Source organism: Neolamprologus multifasciatus, chromosome 3 (assembly GCF_963576455.1).
Source record: "Neolamprologus multifasciatus chromosome 3, fNeoMul1.2, whole genome shotgun sequence".
Taxonomy (NCBI): domain Eukaryota; kingdom Metazoa; phylum Chordata; class Actinopteri; order Cichliformes; family Cichlidae; genus Neolamprologus; species Neolamprologus multifasciatus.
The window spans coordinates 7,236,065-7,252,887 of record NC_140441.1 but is presented as its reverse complement, the minus strand read 5'-3'; the positions used below and the strand labels follow the sequence as shown (position 1 = coordinate 7,252,887).

Below are 16,823 nucleotides of genomic sequence, written 5' to 3'. Positions count from 1 at the left end.
ACGGAATTAAGATTTAATGTTAAATTAGGTTGACATTAAATTAGATTAAGATTAATTATGTCATAGAAGCAAAAGTAGCTGAATTTAAGAAACTGGTGATGATGTGTAAAATAAACCCAGTTTGGATTATGAGTAAATGATTTTACATTTAACAGCATGATGGTATCAGTCAAATATATATTAGTCTGTCTGTAGATGTTCACACCATGTTAAGTTCTGTGTGTTTGTCCTCTGTGGTTAACACTAACGAGTCTGTTTCTGAGAAAGAAAAAGAAGCTTCATCTCCTGGTGTTTGAACACAGAGGTGTTCATTTGAAATAGAGGAAGAAACACATGTGAGTTATTTGTAAGAGCATTTCTGTAAACTCACACAGATCAGAGACTGTTATCATATTTACTAAATATGCATTCAAAACTATTGAGCCAATATTTTCAACTTATATGCCTGAAACATTTTCAAATGATGAGCTTCCAACAATGAGTTAAACAGTAAGAGCATGTGGAGAGTTTGGAAAAATCACATTAAGAAAGAGTCATCAAACATTTGGATTCATTTTAATGAGCTCAGACTTGTTGAAAATGCAGAGGAGCTGGTTGTGAACTGAGCTTCAGTTTATTAAAGAGATTTTGTTCATCTGGATGGAGGTTTTTCAGTGGGAGAAATGCTTTGCCACTCATCCAAGTTATTTCTCCGTCTCTCCAACCTTATAAACAGTACATTTTTATATCATTTATATATAATGACATTAGCACCACTGACTAACTTTTTGTGACTGTCTCAGAGTGACACTAAAAACTAGTTCATGCATTTATTACTTCCAGGCTGGACGACTGTAATTCATTATTATCAGGATGTCCTAAAAACTCCCTGAAAAGCCTTCAGCTGATCCAAAATGCTGCAGCAAGAGTCCTGACAGGGACTAGAAAGAGAGAGCAGATTTCTCCTGTTTTGGCTTCCTGTTAAATCCAGAATTCAAAATCCTGCTCCTCACATACAAGGTCTTAAGTAATCAGGCCCCATCTGATCTTAATGACCTTGTAGTACCATATCACCCTATTAGAGCACTTCGCTCTCGCTCTGTGGGACTTGGATACAGTCAGTGTTTCTTTTTCACTCACTGTGTATTTATACCTCTCTACATTTAATTATTACTTATTATTAATCTCCAGCTCTCTTCCACATGGAGTACAAAATGTTCATCATACTTCACCCCAGCTGTTTTAATTGGGTTATATAAATGAAAAAGATCAGTTCATTATAAAGGCTGGAGTTTTAGAAACAAAGAAACAAATAACCTTTAAATAATTGATTTTTTGTTGCTCTTTGTTTGAGGTTTTTATGGCTGATGAAAAATTCTCACCATCCATCACTTATCCCAGCTTACCTGAAGTAAACATGAATCAATTTTAATTCTTTTTTTCACTTTATTAAAGTCGTAATAATTTAGAGAGCTTATATAAGATCTACATTCTTCGTATGATTTTCAGGTGTTGTCAAAAGTTCTAAACTGATCTACAGGTTACAGCACAAAACTTATTATTAATATACACACAATCATTTAAAAAATGGTGCACAGCTATGAATCATAGGATGCAGTTGCCTCCTGATCCGTCAAAAAGGATGAAGCCTTGTTTCCTCTGCTGAAGGATGACATAAGCACTGAAGCACCTTTCTGTGGCATTGGGACAATTCAAACAGCTCTCATTATGGCTGCCACCCAACTAATAACAGGCCACTTGTCTTAGCTGGGAAACTTCCCAAGCAAGACTGAATATTCGACCGCACCCACAGGTTGCCATACACCCAGACTTGTTTTCACAACCAGGTTGAGAGCAGTGGAGTAAACATTTTCATTACAACCTGTTTAATAATGAAGACGTTTTTAGGCAAACATGTTTTATTGTGTCTTATTTTTATAGTGTGTTTTTACCCTTTTTAGCAAACCTTATTCAATAGTAAAAAAGCAGTGATTTGTGATTAAAAACAGGCTCTGTGATCATGTTATGTTAGGATTTTATTGTCTCCTGGCTACTTTCAACCTGTTGTGTTTCTCACTGTCGTCACTTTGAGTTTGCAGTCACATAAAAGCTCGTTGTGGTATTTCATGTGGTCGTTTTGTGTCTCCTTCAGGTTATTTAGCATCTTCCTGAAGTGCGGAGAACATTTTGTGTAGTTACAGAGATGCCCCAAAGTCTCAAACCTCCCCTCATGTTTTTATATTTCATTAGGAAAATGGAAAAAAGGTGCATTGATCCATTGAAACATATGGGAATACAGCTTGTACGGCAAAAAGAGAGTTTGTACAGTTATAACAAGCTACAACGTCAGTATTTTATTCTTCAGCAAAGCCTGAAATCTCTTTGGAAGCTTTCTTGTAAATTTATTCTGAGCAATAGTGTTATTTGTTTTGTTTTATTTATTTTTTTACATTTCCTGTCCAGTCCTTAAATCCTAGAATCCAGTCCCATGAATCATTAAAGCATAAAAACAGCTCCTAACACTGCTGAGGAGTGTCTGAAAGTCATGTTATAAGGAAGTAAGATCCAGCAAACAGCTGACACATGACCTGACTGTAAACTGAAGCCTCATCAGAAATGGTCCTAGTAGAAAAATGTCTACATTAAATCTCCAGCTGCAGATGGTTTCAGAAAGGTTATCGATGTCTGTTCAGCTTTCTGCTCAGACTCCTGTCTGCATTCACATTAAACTTGTTTTGCAAGTCATGTGACCCTTCTTCCACACAATAACAGTTGTTATCTGTCACGGTTCTGGGTCAGGTTGACCCAGTATTTTGAGTTGTTATGTTTTGGTGTGTTTTTGCATTTTGGATTCTTTTCTTATGATGATGATGATGAATCTATGTTTCAGTTATTCTTGTTTAGGGATTAGTTTGTAGATTTTGTGTTCTCATGTTTTTTGCAGGTTTAGTTCAAGTTCCATGTGTCATTTTCTGTCTGTCTCTCAGTGTCGAGTCTGCGTCTTTGTGTGATGGTTTCTTGTTCCTGTTTTATTGTGAAGGTCTGCGTCTCATGTGAGTGTGTTCAGTTTTACCTCTTGTCTCGTCTCGTTGATTACTCCCAGCTGTGTTCCCCACCTGTGTGTAATCTCCCTGTTTCTCTGTGTGCATTTAAGTCGCGTCTTCTGTCTTGTAGTTGCTGGTCCGTCTGTGTATCCACTATGTCTCACCTGTGTGTTCTCCCTGCTGGCCGTTGTCCTCATTCAGGTTCGTGCTCTGTAGTTTAGTTGTTTCCAGTCTAGTTTAGTTCGTGCTCCATTTGCTGTTTGTCTATATTTATTTTGTATTTAATAAGCCACCTTCACACCTGCGTTTGGATCCTCCTTTATTATTTCCACACGGCTCACTCTACTCGCCGTGACATTATCAGATGGTGATGAGAAATATTTTAACCACTTAGCACACTCTCTGTGCTGCTGTTTATTTCTAAGGTGACGGCTGCACATTAGAGCTGTGGATCTTTACACTGGACCCCTTTAAACATTAAACTTTATGTCCCACAGCCTGATAACAGAGATGTGTAAATCACTTCAGTTTGTCTCAGGTGAAATTAGTTTTATTGATCGAACAGCTTTACCTGGTGTTTGTTCTGTGTTCTAGTAACTGCAATTTTTGTGTGTATGAGACTTGACAGCAGATTAGAATCAAGTACAGCAACATTTATACATTCTCCAAATAACATATGCACATGTCCATAACATTAAAACCAGAGATGGGCAGTAAACACGTTACTTGTAACGCATTACGTTTGATTACTTGTAATACATTACTGTAATCCGATTACTTTTTTCAAGTAACGAGTAAAGTAAGGGATTACTATTGCAAAAACGGTAATTAGATTACCGTTACTTTCCCGTAGGAACGCTGCGTTACTGCGTTACTAAAACCGTGATTTTTTTGCGAGAATGTCTCATGACAGTGACATAAGCGAGTGCGACGTTCGTGACAACAGCTGTGTGCAGATCAACAATGGATCATATATCGAGTGCAGAGAGAGTATGAGCGTGCAGCATTTAAAGCGTGGAAGTACTGACCTTACTTTGAGTTTGATTCCATAAAAAGTGACAAAAACATTAGTGTCCGTTGTGTGTGGGAAGAAAACTTCTTTTTACAGCAAAAAAACCCCTAAACTTCCGAGCAAGCACTGAGTAGCTACAACGTAATGGGAAACTCACAGAGAAACTCGCGGATTCTTCAACTGACCGCTGCAGCACACCTGCACCAGGGTAAACCTCCGCCTACCCCACTCCTGCTTTACAGGTGAAAATAGAGCAACAGGACCGCTAGTCTTTGACTTTATTTATTTTCTGCTGTGTTTTACTTGCATCTATTTGAAAGACTGAGTGTAAACACACACAAATATTTTATTTTATGTGCTGGAATGTGCAGAAAATAGGTTTAAATATTAAACTAATTTCTTCCAGTCAGAGAATGTTGCATATAATTACATTTTTGCTTGATGCATAAAGTTAAAAGGTTAAAACTAATAAAACAAGTTTTAAAAAGAGACTTTTCCATTTGATCACATTTTGTATGATGGATTATGCAGAAAAAGTAGAATTGGGCTGAAAGATCTATCACTTTATCACCTATTCAGGTTGTAAATCGTGTTTTTAAAAAGTAACTAAGTAACTAAGTAATTAATAACTTTTGAAAATAAGTAATCAGTAAAGTAACGGGATTACTTTTTGGGGGAAGTAATCAGTAATTAGTTACTGATTACTTTTTTCAAGTAACTTGACCAACACTGATTAAAACCCACAGTCGGAGCTTTGTTTAGTGTTTAGTGTTGTCTAGTGTACGGCTTAACAACTCGCTCGTAGCAGAGAATCTCTGTCATGCTTAAAACCTGCTGCACATCAAAGAATCAGTGACGTAGATGAACTTATGATTGTTGCTCTTTATCTGTACATGTTGGTGGTTGGTTAACTTGGACGATTGAGTCCAGAACAGTTCTGTTTGGTAACAATAAAGTCCATCGAATAAATAAATGTTCAGATGGTGGTGATTTTTTTTTAATGTGATTTTGTTCATTACTAACACTGGTGAGTGTAATCACATTACTGTTACTGTAATCACATTACTGTCGTTTTATTATTGACAAAATATTAAAGAAATGTTGATGACCTGTTTATATCCATGTTAGTCTTTAAAGTCCAACATCTCCCTCTAGTGGCCATAAATAAACCATGTGGGAGGAACATCATTATTATTTATTCATTAACCAAACTACAAGATGTTGACACAAGGGGACAATTGATGTCTCCATTAAACAGATGGATAATTGTTGGCATTCCTGGAGTGGCTTCATCTCAGGAGGTAGAGCAGATCATCCACTAATTATAAAGCTTGTGAACTGATCCCTTGATGCTCCAGTCTGCATGCCAAATATCCTTGGACAACATACAAAACCTAAGTTTTTGTCTGATGCATCCATCAGTTTGAATGTTAGACAGAAAGCACTTAAGAGAGTAAAATTGTGGCATATAAGTACATACAAATATTTACCACAAAAACTCAAATTATGTTGAAAAACTGCTCAATGATACATTTTTTTTAGCTTTTCTAGATAAAAGCTTCATGTTTGAATGTTTTTTTTAAGTTGTCTTTTCACAAAGAGAAAACGTAGCCCTCCACCTCTGTGTTTGAACCAATAGAAAAGCTGGTGCTCAGAGGAAGACGGCTTTACTTGGCACTGGACTGGATGATGCCATCATTCACCTCCTACATCGTTCCCTCTCTCACCTGGAGACCGCTGGGAGCACTGTGAGAATCATGGTCTTTGATTTCTCCAGTGCCTTTAGCACCAATCTTCCCACAGTCCTGAAGGACAAGCAGGACCATCAACGCACGACCTGGATTCTGGACCACCTCACCGACCGACCACAGTATGTGAGAACTTAGGGATGTAATTTATTAAATGTGAAAAATATACTTAATAACTCACTTCTTTAATGTTCTGTGCAATTAACTAACATTCGGTTCCTCACAGCTTCATTCAGCTGCTCTGAGAAACTGAATGTTAACCTTTCAGTTCCTCCTTTATCAGGTCTGTTTATCTCACATTTGACTTCATGTTAAACTATTTTAACATGAAGTTAAAATAACCTGAGCAGTAACTGAAAACAGAGTGTTTCATATAAAGATTTGTGAGTGGCAGCAGTTTCATGTCTGTTCTCAGCTGTTCTGTCTGCAGTGACGTCCTCTGTGTGTGTTTTACTGTGCAGACACTGATCCAGCTGCAGTTTACTCAGCAGTGAGTAAACACAGCAGGAACTATGTAGGTCCTCCAGAGTTGGGAGAAGCCATCCAGTAACCCTGTGGAGCTCCTTTTTCTGTGCAACAGCAAAACCACACACAGAAGCAATACACTAACATGTGGAGCCATGGTATGGGGATCTTCTTGAGGACCCTCAGGAAAGTCTCTGCTGTGTCATCTTAACCAGCTCTGTGGTGCTTAGACCCTGGGTCATTTCTGCCTGAGGTAAACTTACAGAAACAGGAAGTCCTGACCCTCTCTTTGTGGTTCCAGCTGTCTGTTACTTTTCTTCTTGAAGTCAGTGATCAGGTGGTTTGTCCTGGACACTGTGGTGTCATCAGGGTTCATCAGATGATAGAGCAGGGGCTCAGCACACAGCTCTGTGAGGATCCAGTGTTGAGGCTGAGAGCTGCAGAGCTGTGTCGGTCCAGTGTGGGGACTAAGTAACGCGTTACAGTAACTACGTTATTATTGTGGTAACGAGCACGGTAACTAGTTATTATGACAAAATCAGGAACGCGTTAACCGTTACTGGGATTTAGATAAGGTCGTTATTTGTTACTTTGTGTGGTGGCTATCACGGAGTTTCCACAGATTCATTAACATTAGCAAGTGGTGGAGGCAGCAGGTGGAGGAGGGAAAGGGGAGGAGGAGAGACCCGAGGCGGCCGCCGGTCCGAGCGTCAGGTGAACTGAACTTCAGGTAAGAAGTTATGACCTGCAGTCTATCAGGCTCAGATATAAACCAAGACGTCGTCTACTCTTCACTGAAGTAGTCCACCAGTCCAACCACTGACGTCCAGCTGCTGGTCTCTAACTGGTCCCCCCAGCACCTCAGAGCAGAGGACATCCACATGTTACAGAGATTTTTATGTGTTTCACTTTCATTTCTCTCTCAATTCGACTCACACAAGTCAAACAATGTATTCTATAGTTTACTTACATTTTTAAAGTGCGCTTTACTGAAAAACCATCACTGTGTGTTTGATGCTGAAGAGTTTTACTTCCTTACTCAACAACAAATATACCAGGAAGCAGCTGACATTGGAAAAACAAACAAACAACAGATTTAAAAGTTGTCAGTTTCTGGTAGCTGCTTAAATGTTTTCATGAGTAGAAACAATTTTTTTCTCCTTTTTGTATTTGTTTGTTCAAAACAAAAACAGCAAAAAAAGAAGCCTAATTACAATGTTACAATTACCAGTAAAAGAGGAGAAAAACTACTGACCTACTGGTCATCATGAGAAGATTCTGGAACCACAGCAATGACCATAAAGCTGCATTGGATGGAGAGCTGTGCCACGGGGCTTTCCAGAGGTAATCACGAGGAGATTGTGGACAACAGATGGAGATCTGAAGGATGAGGGGAGCGTTCCAAGCTCCAATCGACCGTGCAGAGAGGAAGTTCAAGGATGGCATCATGATTCTGTGAACAGAAACCAGAAGCTATGGTGGTGACGGGGAATGACTGACAGCAATTTCCTATGAACATCACCTAATGCTGTGTCACTGTGCTATGCATACTTTGACACTCTGAAGAGGGTCTTCCTTTGTGTCATTGTTGTTGTCATTTGCATCATGAACAAGACTGCTGAAGTGACTCAACAGGTGGAGTTATAACAGCAGTAAAATAATTGAATCCAATACCCTTTCCAAAAAAGGTTTTCTGCAGAGACGAAAGGACAATAGAGGAGTCATAAGTATCCCCCACAGGAAGAATGCATGAAATGAGGTGATGAGGGTTGATAGAGGCCATAAAACAGGAGTGCTGACAAAGGCCTGCAGCCTTGAAGAGAACTGAAAGCCACATTGACAAACAGCAAAACTAACTGGTATGTTTGTTATACCCATGTCTGCATACATTTGGACTCTGGTCATATGGACAGTGATAGAAACAACTGGAAGAGACATTTATGAAGCTCTGAGGAACTCAAACCACTCTGCATGTGTGATTTACACACCTGGAGGAGATGCACCACAAAGCTGGAATGATTTTGCAAATGTTAATTTCTATGTTTGACTATTAACATTCATTTGCTTACTTGGAGGGAACGATGCTCGTCACAGTTCTCTCCCTCATGCACGAGCAACACAAAGAGCTCTGGTGACTTGCGTCTTGTTTTTGCCATTGTAGTAGAATTGTCTTGGCGTTCCAGCAATAGGTCTGTGCTAGATGAACGTATCAGCAACCTTCAAACACGTGTGGAGAATTCATTATTTCTTTGAAAGATTTTTGACTAAATAACAGAAAAAAGAAAGTAAGAGAAAGAGATGTCAGAGATGAGTGTCAGTAACACAAAAGTAACACTCAGTGTCATGCAGTGACTTTTACACAACCAGATCAGATGAACCAACTCACACTAAAACATGCATTTTGCTGCACTCTTTACACTTATTTCTTTTCTTTCTGCTCTTTTATATATTTTGTAAAACCACAAAAAATATTTGATATCAGCAGCAATTTCTCTCAAACTGCTGCATCACAGCTTTCATGCTCTGACCTGCATGTGAAATGAGAGAAAAGCTCTTTATTAGTAACTTTTACAACTTCTGGCAGGTTAATGTCTGAACTTTGGAGTGAAACACACCCTTAGTTACAAGAAATAACACCACAGTCTGTAACTAAGTGAATCCACCTGAACACCACCTGTGTGTGTGTGACTGCATTACACTCCCACTGCTGGGAACCTGAACAAGAACCAGAACAAAGTCTGAAATAGAAGCTGACAAACAGCTGCACCACCGAGTGACACTTTATTTTATAAACTTCACAACAGGTTTCATGTTGTGACCTGTGGAGGTGAAAAGACACAAAACCTGTTTGACAGTTTTTGAGCTGCAGGCAGGATTGAAACACACCTTAGTTAAAAGTCAAACAGCAACATTTGTCTCCTCCCCTCACGTCACTCAAATGTGACAAACCAGGAAACAGGAAGTTCTTCGTCCTCAGTAAAGAGAGACGCACAGACGATCAGACTGAGCTCAGACCAAACTAGCAGCTTCCTCTGAGTGAGTCCAGCTACAGGAGAGAAAAGTGGAAAACTCCAACACTGCTGCTTCAAGCTGCTGACGCTCCACACACTGAAGGTGAGTTTGAGCAAAAACACGACTCAAAGGAAGTTTCAGTGAAGGTGGTAGAGGAGGGAGGGGAGCCAGGACTGACTGTACTTCCTGTCTGCTGTTTTCAGCTTCACTCACAGACTCAATGGCTTCCAGATCAGAGGAGGATCTCTGCTGTCCGGTCTGTCAGGAGGTCTTCAGAGATCCTGTTATTCTGTCATGTAGCCACAGCTTCTGTAAAGACTGTCTGAAGAGATGGTGGAGAGAGAGACCAACACACGAGTGTCCAGTTTGTAAGAGAAGATCTTCAAGGGAAGAACCACCTTTTAATCTGGCTTTAAGGAACCTGTGTGAGTCGTTCTTACAGGAGAGAGATCAGAGAGCTTCAGAGGCTCTCTGCAGTCTGCACTCTGAGAAACTCAAACTCTTCTGTCTGGACCATCAGCAGCCAGTGTGTCTCGTCTGCAGAGACTCAGAAAAACACACCAATCACAGATTCAGACCCATCGATGAAGCTGCACAACAACACAAGAAGGAACTTCAGGAAACTCTGGAGCCCTTAAAGAAGAAGTTAAAGGTTTGTGAAGAAGTTCAAGTGAAGTTTGATCAAACAGCAGAACACATTAAGGTCCAGGCCCGACACACAGAGAGGCAGATTAAGGAGCAGTTTAAGAAGCTTCACCAGTTTCTAGCAGAGGAAGAGGAGGCCAGGCTGGCTGCACTGAGGGAGGAAGAGGAGCAGAAGAGTGGGATGATGAAGGAGAAGATGGAGGCTCTGAGCAGAGAGATAGCAGCTCTTTCAGACAGAGTCAGAGCCACAGAGGAGGAGCTGAGAGCTGAAGACGTCTCATTCCTGCACAACTACAAGGCTGCAGTGGAAAGAGTCCAGCGCTGCCCCCTGCTGGATGATCCACAGCTGCCCTCAGGAGCTCTGATAGACCAGGCCAAACACCTGGGCAACCTGACCTTCAACATCTGGAACAACATGAAGGACATGGTCTCCTACACTCCTCTCATTCTGGACCCAAACACTGCTTATCCAGAACTCATCCTGTCTGAAGATCTGACCAGTGTGAGACGAGGAGGAGAGAGGCAGCAGCTTCCTGATAATCCAGAGAGGTTTGATTTTTACTGCTCTGTCCTGGGCTCTGAGGGCTTTAACTCAGGGACTCACAGCTGGGATGTTGATGTTGGAGACAGTACAGGGTGGGGACTGGGTGTGTTAGCAGAGTCTGTGCAGAGGAAGGGACGCATACAGTCTGGATTATGGACAATATTATTCTATGAAGGTAAATACTACACACTCTCAACATCAGCTGGTGCCACTGCTCTCTCAGTCCAGAAGAAGTTCCAGAGGATCAGAGTGAATCTGGACTGGAACAGAGGAAAGCTGTCGTTCTCTGATCCTGATACTAACACACACATACACACCTTCACACACACTTTCACTCACAGGATGTTTCCAATCATTGGCACTGTTGGTAAAGTGAAGGTGTGTCCGTTGAAGGTGTCAGTGTCAGTGCAGCAGATGAGTTGAGGATGATGATATTTCTAATGTTGTTTCCTGTCAGTGAATTGAAGCTGTTAAACTGCAGCTGTCCTCCTGCTGCCTCGTTGTTCCAAAGCTCTTTGTTTCTCTTTTAGTTCTCACTGTTTCTTTCTGTTTCTGCTGTCCACCTTTTCACATGGAAAATCATTTCACTGTTTCTCACTGAATGACTCCCCAAACTAGATTTGAAATTCTATCAAGTTTCTAATCATTACAAGTGATTCAAGTTTCTATTTGATGTGTAAATGGAGATGATTTCGTTTGCTGGGATATGGACTGACATGTGTTGAATGGGAGGAGCAGTTTGTTGTTGTCTTCTTGTCTGTTTATGACAACAATAAATCTATTGTTGAAACAATGATTCATGTTTAACTCCATATATGAAATGTTTCTGATCTTTGAATTCTGTTTGATTAAAGACTTTCTTCATGACACAAATGAGATTTCAGTGTATTAATAGAACTAAATAAGCTCAGAGTTGAAAGGCTGGAGTATTATGTACGTGCTTCACTGTCAGGATCTTCAGGGGGATTCAAAGGGAAACATCAAACATCAAAGATTTAACAAATAATAAAGATAATAAACACACAGGTCAAAGGTCAGAGTCACAGGAATTAGGAAACAGTTCAGTTTCTTCCGTTTGAAATGTTTCAGTTTCTTTGCTTGATCAGTTCACACTTCTCTCTGTGAACGACTTCAGTGCTTCGTCCATGACTCCTGAAGGTAAAGGGCCCAAAGAGCCAATCAGCAGCTCTGAAACAGGAAATATGACTCATGGAGAAGTTCACAACAGTTTCAGCTGCCAATTGTACTCATCACCATGGAGACTGATGCATCAAATCTAAATAAAGGCTGGATGGAGGCAGAGTGAGTGTTGTAGATGCTGCATTTTGAAGCCTCAGTGTTTAAATTGTGTCCACAGCCACGTAGACAGAGTGGGTGAATTTGCTTCTAGAAGGACTTTGTTGCAGCTCTACAGCAGGTATTTGTTGTTGGATGACATCACATTCAGCAGTGCTGTGACTGAGCCATAAATGTCAGGGCTCAGACGAGGCCCACACATGCGTGTTTGTCGGTACACACAGTTAAGATATGGAACATGTGAACATGAGACATATGAAGAGACTGAACAGATAAAACGTCCTTTATATCCATCAGTGACTTGATGGAGCTTCTTGCTGCAGTGTGTTTGGGTTTGGCTGATAACACTGGTCCTGCATGTTTCCTTCATGCTCTGTGGTAAAAGTGCATCAGTCTGCAGCTCTGTGGTCGTCCTTCTTCTTTTTCTCAGAAACTTCCTGATTTCTTTGTTCTCACTGTTTTGCAGAGGTGTTAAGATTAAAAATAAAAACTGTGAAAAGTTGCTGCTATTTATAAATTTATAAAAAGACACCATTTAATGCTTTTAATAAGCTTAAAAGAACAGAATGAAATGTCTCCATCGCTGTAGTGTAATAATATCACAGCACTGTTGCAGTAATTTTAATGTGTTTATTGCACAGAGACTGATTCAGCTGTGGTCTACTCAGCAGTGAGAACTGAAGACGTCCGTTATGGACAAACAACCATCAGAACAAGGAGGCCCAGGTACAGCTGCTCTTTATCTTTGACTGTGGACAGAGACAAGCTAGCTGCTCCCCCTGTTTACAGCCATCATGCTAAGCTAAGCTAACCAAACCACATTGTGACTCAAGCCCAGAGCTCAGACTTCAAAGACATCAAACGTCTCATCTTTCTGTCAAAACACAAAACAAAAAGATTCCTTGTAAAGTTGACCTTTTCCTTAAACTGTCCATTATAGCGTGGTCTTCCTACTTATCTTGACACAATACTCAGTCACGTTGCCTGCTGCAAACTTAAAAGAAGTCTGACGAATGAAGTGAAATTGTGCTCTAAGCAGAAGTGATTGTGAGTGTGTCTGAGGTCACGGTGTGTGTGAAAAGGTATCCAGCTGGGGCAGACATGATTCTGCAGGTCACCTGCCCAGTGGACAAAAAGAAATAAAATAGTTGTGTGGATGACATATGAATGATAATACGAAGAGTGTTTGGTGTTTCTCAGCCTGAAACAGCTGTAATGCTACTTTCTGTTTTGGAGAAAGGACAGTTAAAAAAAACAGAGAGAGAGATGTGTGTTGTTTTAAGCAGTGATGAGAATAATGAAAATGTGATGAGAGAGCAACACAAAAGTATAAGTACAGGGATGAAGCTCTTTACAGGAAGGGTCAGAGCAGACTCTACCTGCTGAGGCGGCTGAGGTCATTTGGAGTCCAGGGAGCGCTTTTAAAGACCTTCTATGACTCTGTGGTGGCATCTGTCATTTTTTACAGTGTTGTATGTTGGAGCAGCAGTTTATCAGCAGCTGAGAGGAAGAGGTTGGATAAACTCATCAGGAAGGCCAGCTCTGTTCTGGGATGCACCCTGGACCCAGTGCAGGTGGTGGGAGACAGAAGGACTCTGGCCTCTTATCTGTATTTAATTTAATTTAATTTAACAACAGTATGGTACTCAGTTTTTGGTAACCATTGTCCTTCATGTAAATATGTAAGAATTGTGTATGTTTCTGTTCTGTGTCTTGTGTACTGTTTGTTTGTATATGTGTTTTCTTGCTGCTGTTACACCCAAATTTCCCCTTGTGGGACAATTAAAGGATTATTCAATCCTTGTGATATTTAATCCATCATCTCCCTGTCAAACAAAATAGATTTTGAATTGTGTTTCTGTCAGGAAGCCCCACTTCAACTCTTGGAAATCGTCTCTTCTAAATCAGACCATCCAAAGTGGACTATATAGATAATAGAGTCATCCCTCCAAATTGATATAACAACACTCGTGGTAAAGTAGTGGACTGGAAGAATACCTGACCAAGATTATCTTGCAATGTTTTGCAGCCGCCAGTCAAGCCGGTAGATAAATTTGGTCTGTGATTGTCGCAGTTGGCTGTGTGGCTGGCAGGAGGACGGACCCAAATGCAGGACTCTCATATGGGAATTTAACTGAAAAGGCAGCTTTATTGTAGGACCACAACGGGAGAAGGGAGACTCTCTCTTCAAACGCTAGCTCCACAGCTGCCATTTAGCAAAGATACCGGTCTGGCACAACTTCCTCCCACATTTCCGGTTCATGCGCGTCAAAATATACAATTTCGAGACGCGATGAATTTTTCTTGTACACTTGAGGTGTGAATGTGCACGCGTCAAATTAGGGGCGTTTGGGGCGTTTTCGTTGGCGTCTATCGCGTTCGGTGTGAACACACCGTAAGAAGCACTAAGAGCATGGGTCTCCAACTGCAGTCCTCAAGGGCCGGTGTCCTGAAACTTTTGAATGCGTCCCTGCTGCAACACACCTGAATAAAATGATTAGGTCATTAGCAAAACTCTATAGAACGTGACTGCATGCTGAGGTGTCAAATCACCCTTTTGATTCATGTTACAGCAGCTCATGAGTGAATGAACTAAATAAAAGTATTTTTAGAAGTACATTTTTCCAAACACTTCCATTGACTTACATTTATTCAAATTTACTTGAGTAGGGTTAGGGGTTCCACCTCTGCATGCAGTCAAGTTCTACCCATATGGAAAAGATATATATAAATCTGATAAAGTTTGTATCTGTCTTGTGTGAAACTTGTATGAAAAGCATACAAGAGTGAAAACAGATATAAGATCTCTTGAAAAATTATATAATGAAACTTGAATGTTTTGGATACTTACTAAAACAATATATGAAAGTAATGAGAAAGTGGCCACTTTCATGAGTAAATCATGTAAGCCTTATATGATTCACTATATGAAGTAGGCCACATCTGATGCAAATCTTTTATAAGTTTTCTTTTCCATATGGGTTTGCATGGCCTCTGCACCTGTCCCTCCTGCACTTTCCTGCTCAGTGTTTCGGATGTTTAGTTACTCCTCGGCCTCTTTAGCAATAAAGACACTTTTAATAAATCTAGCCTATTTGTAGCTCTGTACTGAACACTTGGCTTCACAAAAAACTGTGGCTGTGCAGCCGAAGGTAGCGTTACCTCTGGCAGATTGTCCCTGACAGCCGGGAACATGAGGAGGAAGCGTAGTCCTAAACAGAATCCTCCGGTACACAACCAACCCGTTCATGTGTCTAACAGTTGTTCACCACTCAGCAGCACACCCACCGGGAATCAAAGCAGTGATTCTGATCTGCCACATGTGAAGCTAGAGACACCAGTAACCACAGTCTTCTAGGGGCCGTAGTGTGGTGGGCCAGGAGTGCCAAAATCAATTAATTTAATCCACCATTAAATAATTAATTAAATGTTACATTAATTAATTAAAATTGGAATTAATTAATTAAATAAATAAACATTACAATAATTAATGAAATGCCCATTCATTTAATTTAAAATGTCAATAAATTATTCATTCAATTATTTCCAATTTTAATAAATTGACACATTTAATTAATTATTTAAGTTTATTTATGTATTTATTTAATTCATTTTGGCAGTCCTGGCCCTGCGGCTGTCTTCAAGAATTTATTTTATCTGTCAGCCTCACCCATCAGGTGGCCAAGTCAGGGGGCGGGGTTCACACTGATTGAGTCATAACCATTGCTTTTGCCTGGTGGCCGTTGTTTAGTGGGTACTCCCAGTGGAAATGCCCCCCCTCTTTCCTCCTTGTATAAAAAGATGTTAAATGTTAGTTTTAATTCAAAATGAATGCTTAACAAAGTTTAACACAAATGAACACCAGATAACAAAGAAAACGAATGGTTAAGCCTAACATGCTCAAGTGAGACATTAAACTTTACTAAAACTATGCAGTTATGAAACGTAACTTTAACCTCAGCAAACCGATTTGCTCAATTGTAAATAAAACAGCGACGTAAACATGACCCAACAGACAAAACCTGAGTGAATTATGTCCTGTGTTTAATCACTGAGAGCTAAAACTCAGCGGAGGTTTTAAAGCTGTGTGCCAGTGATCGGATATCAGCCGCTGATAAAGTTGGTCCGTGGTTCGAGTACTCTAGTTTTCTCAGTGTCCATCACCTCCTTTTAAATCTCGTTTGTCATCTTTAACACAGGTCAGTCACTCTGAATGAAACACAAGCTCCAGCAGCTCTGCGCTCAGGAAACAAACTACATTTACTTATCTTACTTATCTAGCCAAAAACCAAAAATTGGCCCGTGTATAGCATCCTGCTATGCAAATGCATTTGTCCCAGACCACCAGAATCCCTCACGTTAACTTTTATCGAGTGGAAAAAAAGTTGGCGTTCATCCTCCAGCTTCACTGTGCTAATGCTATGCTAACATAGCTGTGTCGCTAGCAATCAGGTAGCACAACATTATATACTAGCTAGTCCAACTTCAGTAACCCTACAAACGTCACTGCTGTTTAGTTTCCTGTCCTTATGTTGGAAGTGATAGCAGAGCTGTACGTTTGAATTACTTTCAAAAATCTCTCAGTCAGAACATGGTGTTACCGCTCCAGATCCACGGTCCTGAACCGTAGTAAAGAAACTCTGGCAGTTACTTGAAAGTTCCGTAACTGGCTCGTAGCCAGTAACAGCTTACTATACAGGTCAACTCTGCTAGCAAAAAGATCGAAGGAGGCGTAGGAAACTGCTTCACCGAACTTTATTTCTTCTCCAAGGCACGAACACCGCGTACAGTGGGCTGAAACAGTCTACTCACAGCGAGCATCGCCGACACAACTCTGGCTGTCGAGGGAGTTATTATATTCCTTTTATTTCTTTTCTTTCCGTCTCTTCTGTAGCTAACCGTTACTTTTTTTCTTCTCCGCTCTCTCTCCACACACCCACACCAGCAGTCCCGCTACACACATCCCAAAATACATTTCCCATCAGGCTTCACCCTTAAAGGGCCATGCCTGTAACAATGGTATGAAATGTTTAGGTGGAAACTAGCGAGCTAACTTCCTGCTAACTTCTAACTCCGTT

At 40.5% G+C, this 16,823-nt stretch overlaps 1 protein-coding gene and 1 long non-coding RNA gene across 2 annotated transcripts; one reads left to right on the top strand and one right to left on the bottom strand.

Annotated features, from left to right (window-relative positions):
• Window positions 1-7,568: 7,568 nt before the first annotated feature.
• LOC146521339 (uncharacterized) lies at window positions 7,569-8,692 on the bottom strand. The gene is made up of 3 exons (XR_014873426.1): window positions 8,318-8,692; window positions 7,800-7,941; window positions 7,569-7,701 (listed from the first exon to the last, which is right to left on the bottom strand). It is a non-coding gene; the product is annotated as an uncharacterized LOC146521339 (long non-coding RNA).
• Window positions 8,693-9,191: 499 nt separating this feature from the next.
• On the top strand, window positions 9,192-11,322 carry LOC146521338 (nuclear factor 7, ovary-like). The gene is made up of 2 exons (XM_085155028.1): window positions 9,192-9,362; window positions 9,464-11,322. Exon 2 carries the CDS (start codon window positions 9,481-9,483, stop codon window positions 10,870-10,872), a length of 1,392 nt encoding a protein of 463 aa, XP_085011154.1. The 5' UTR covers window positions 9,192-9,362; window positions 9,464-9,480; the 3' UTR covers window positions 10,873-11,322.
• Window positions 11,323-16,823: the final 5,501 nt, after the last annotated feature.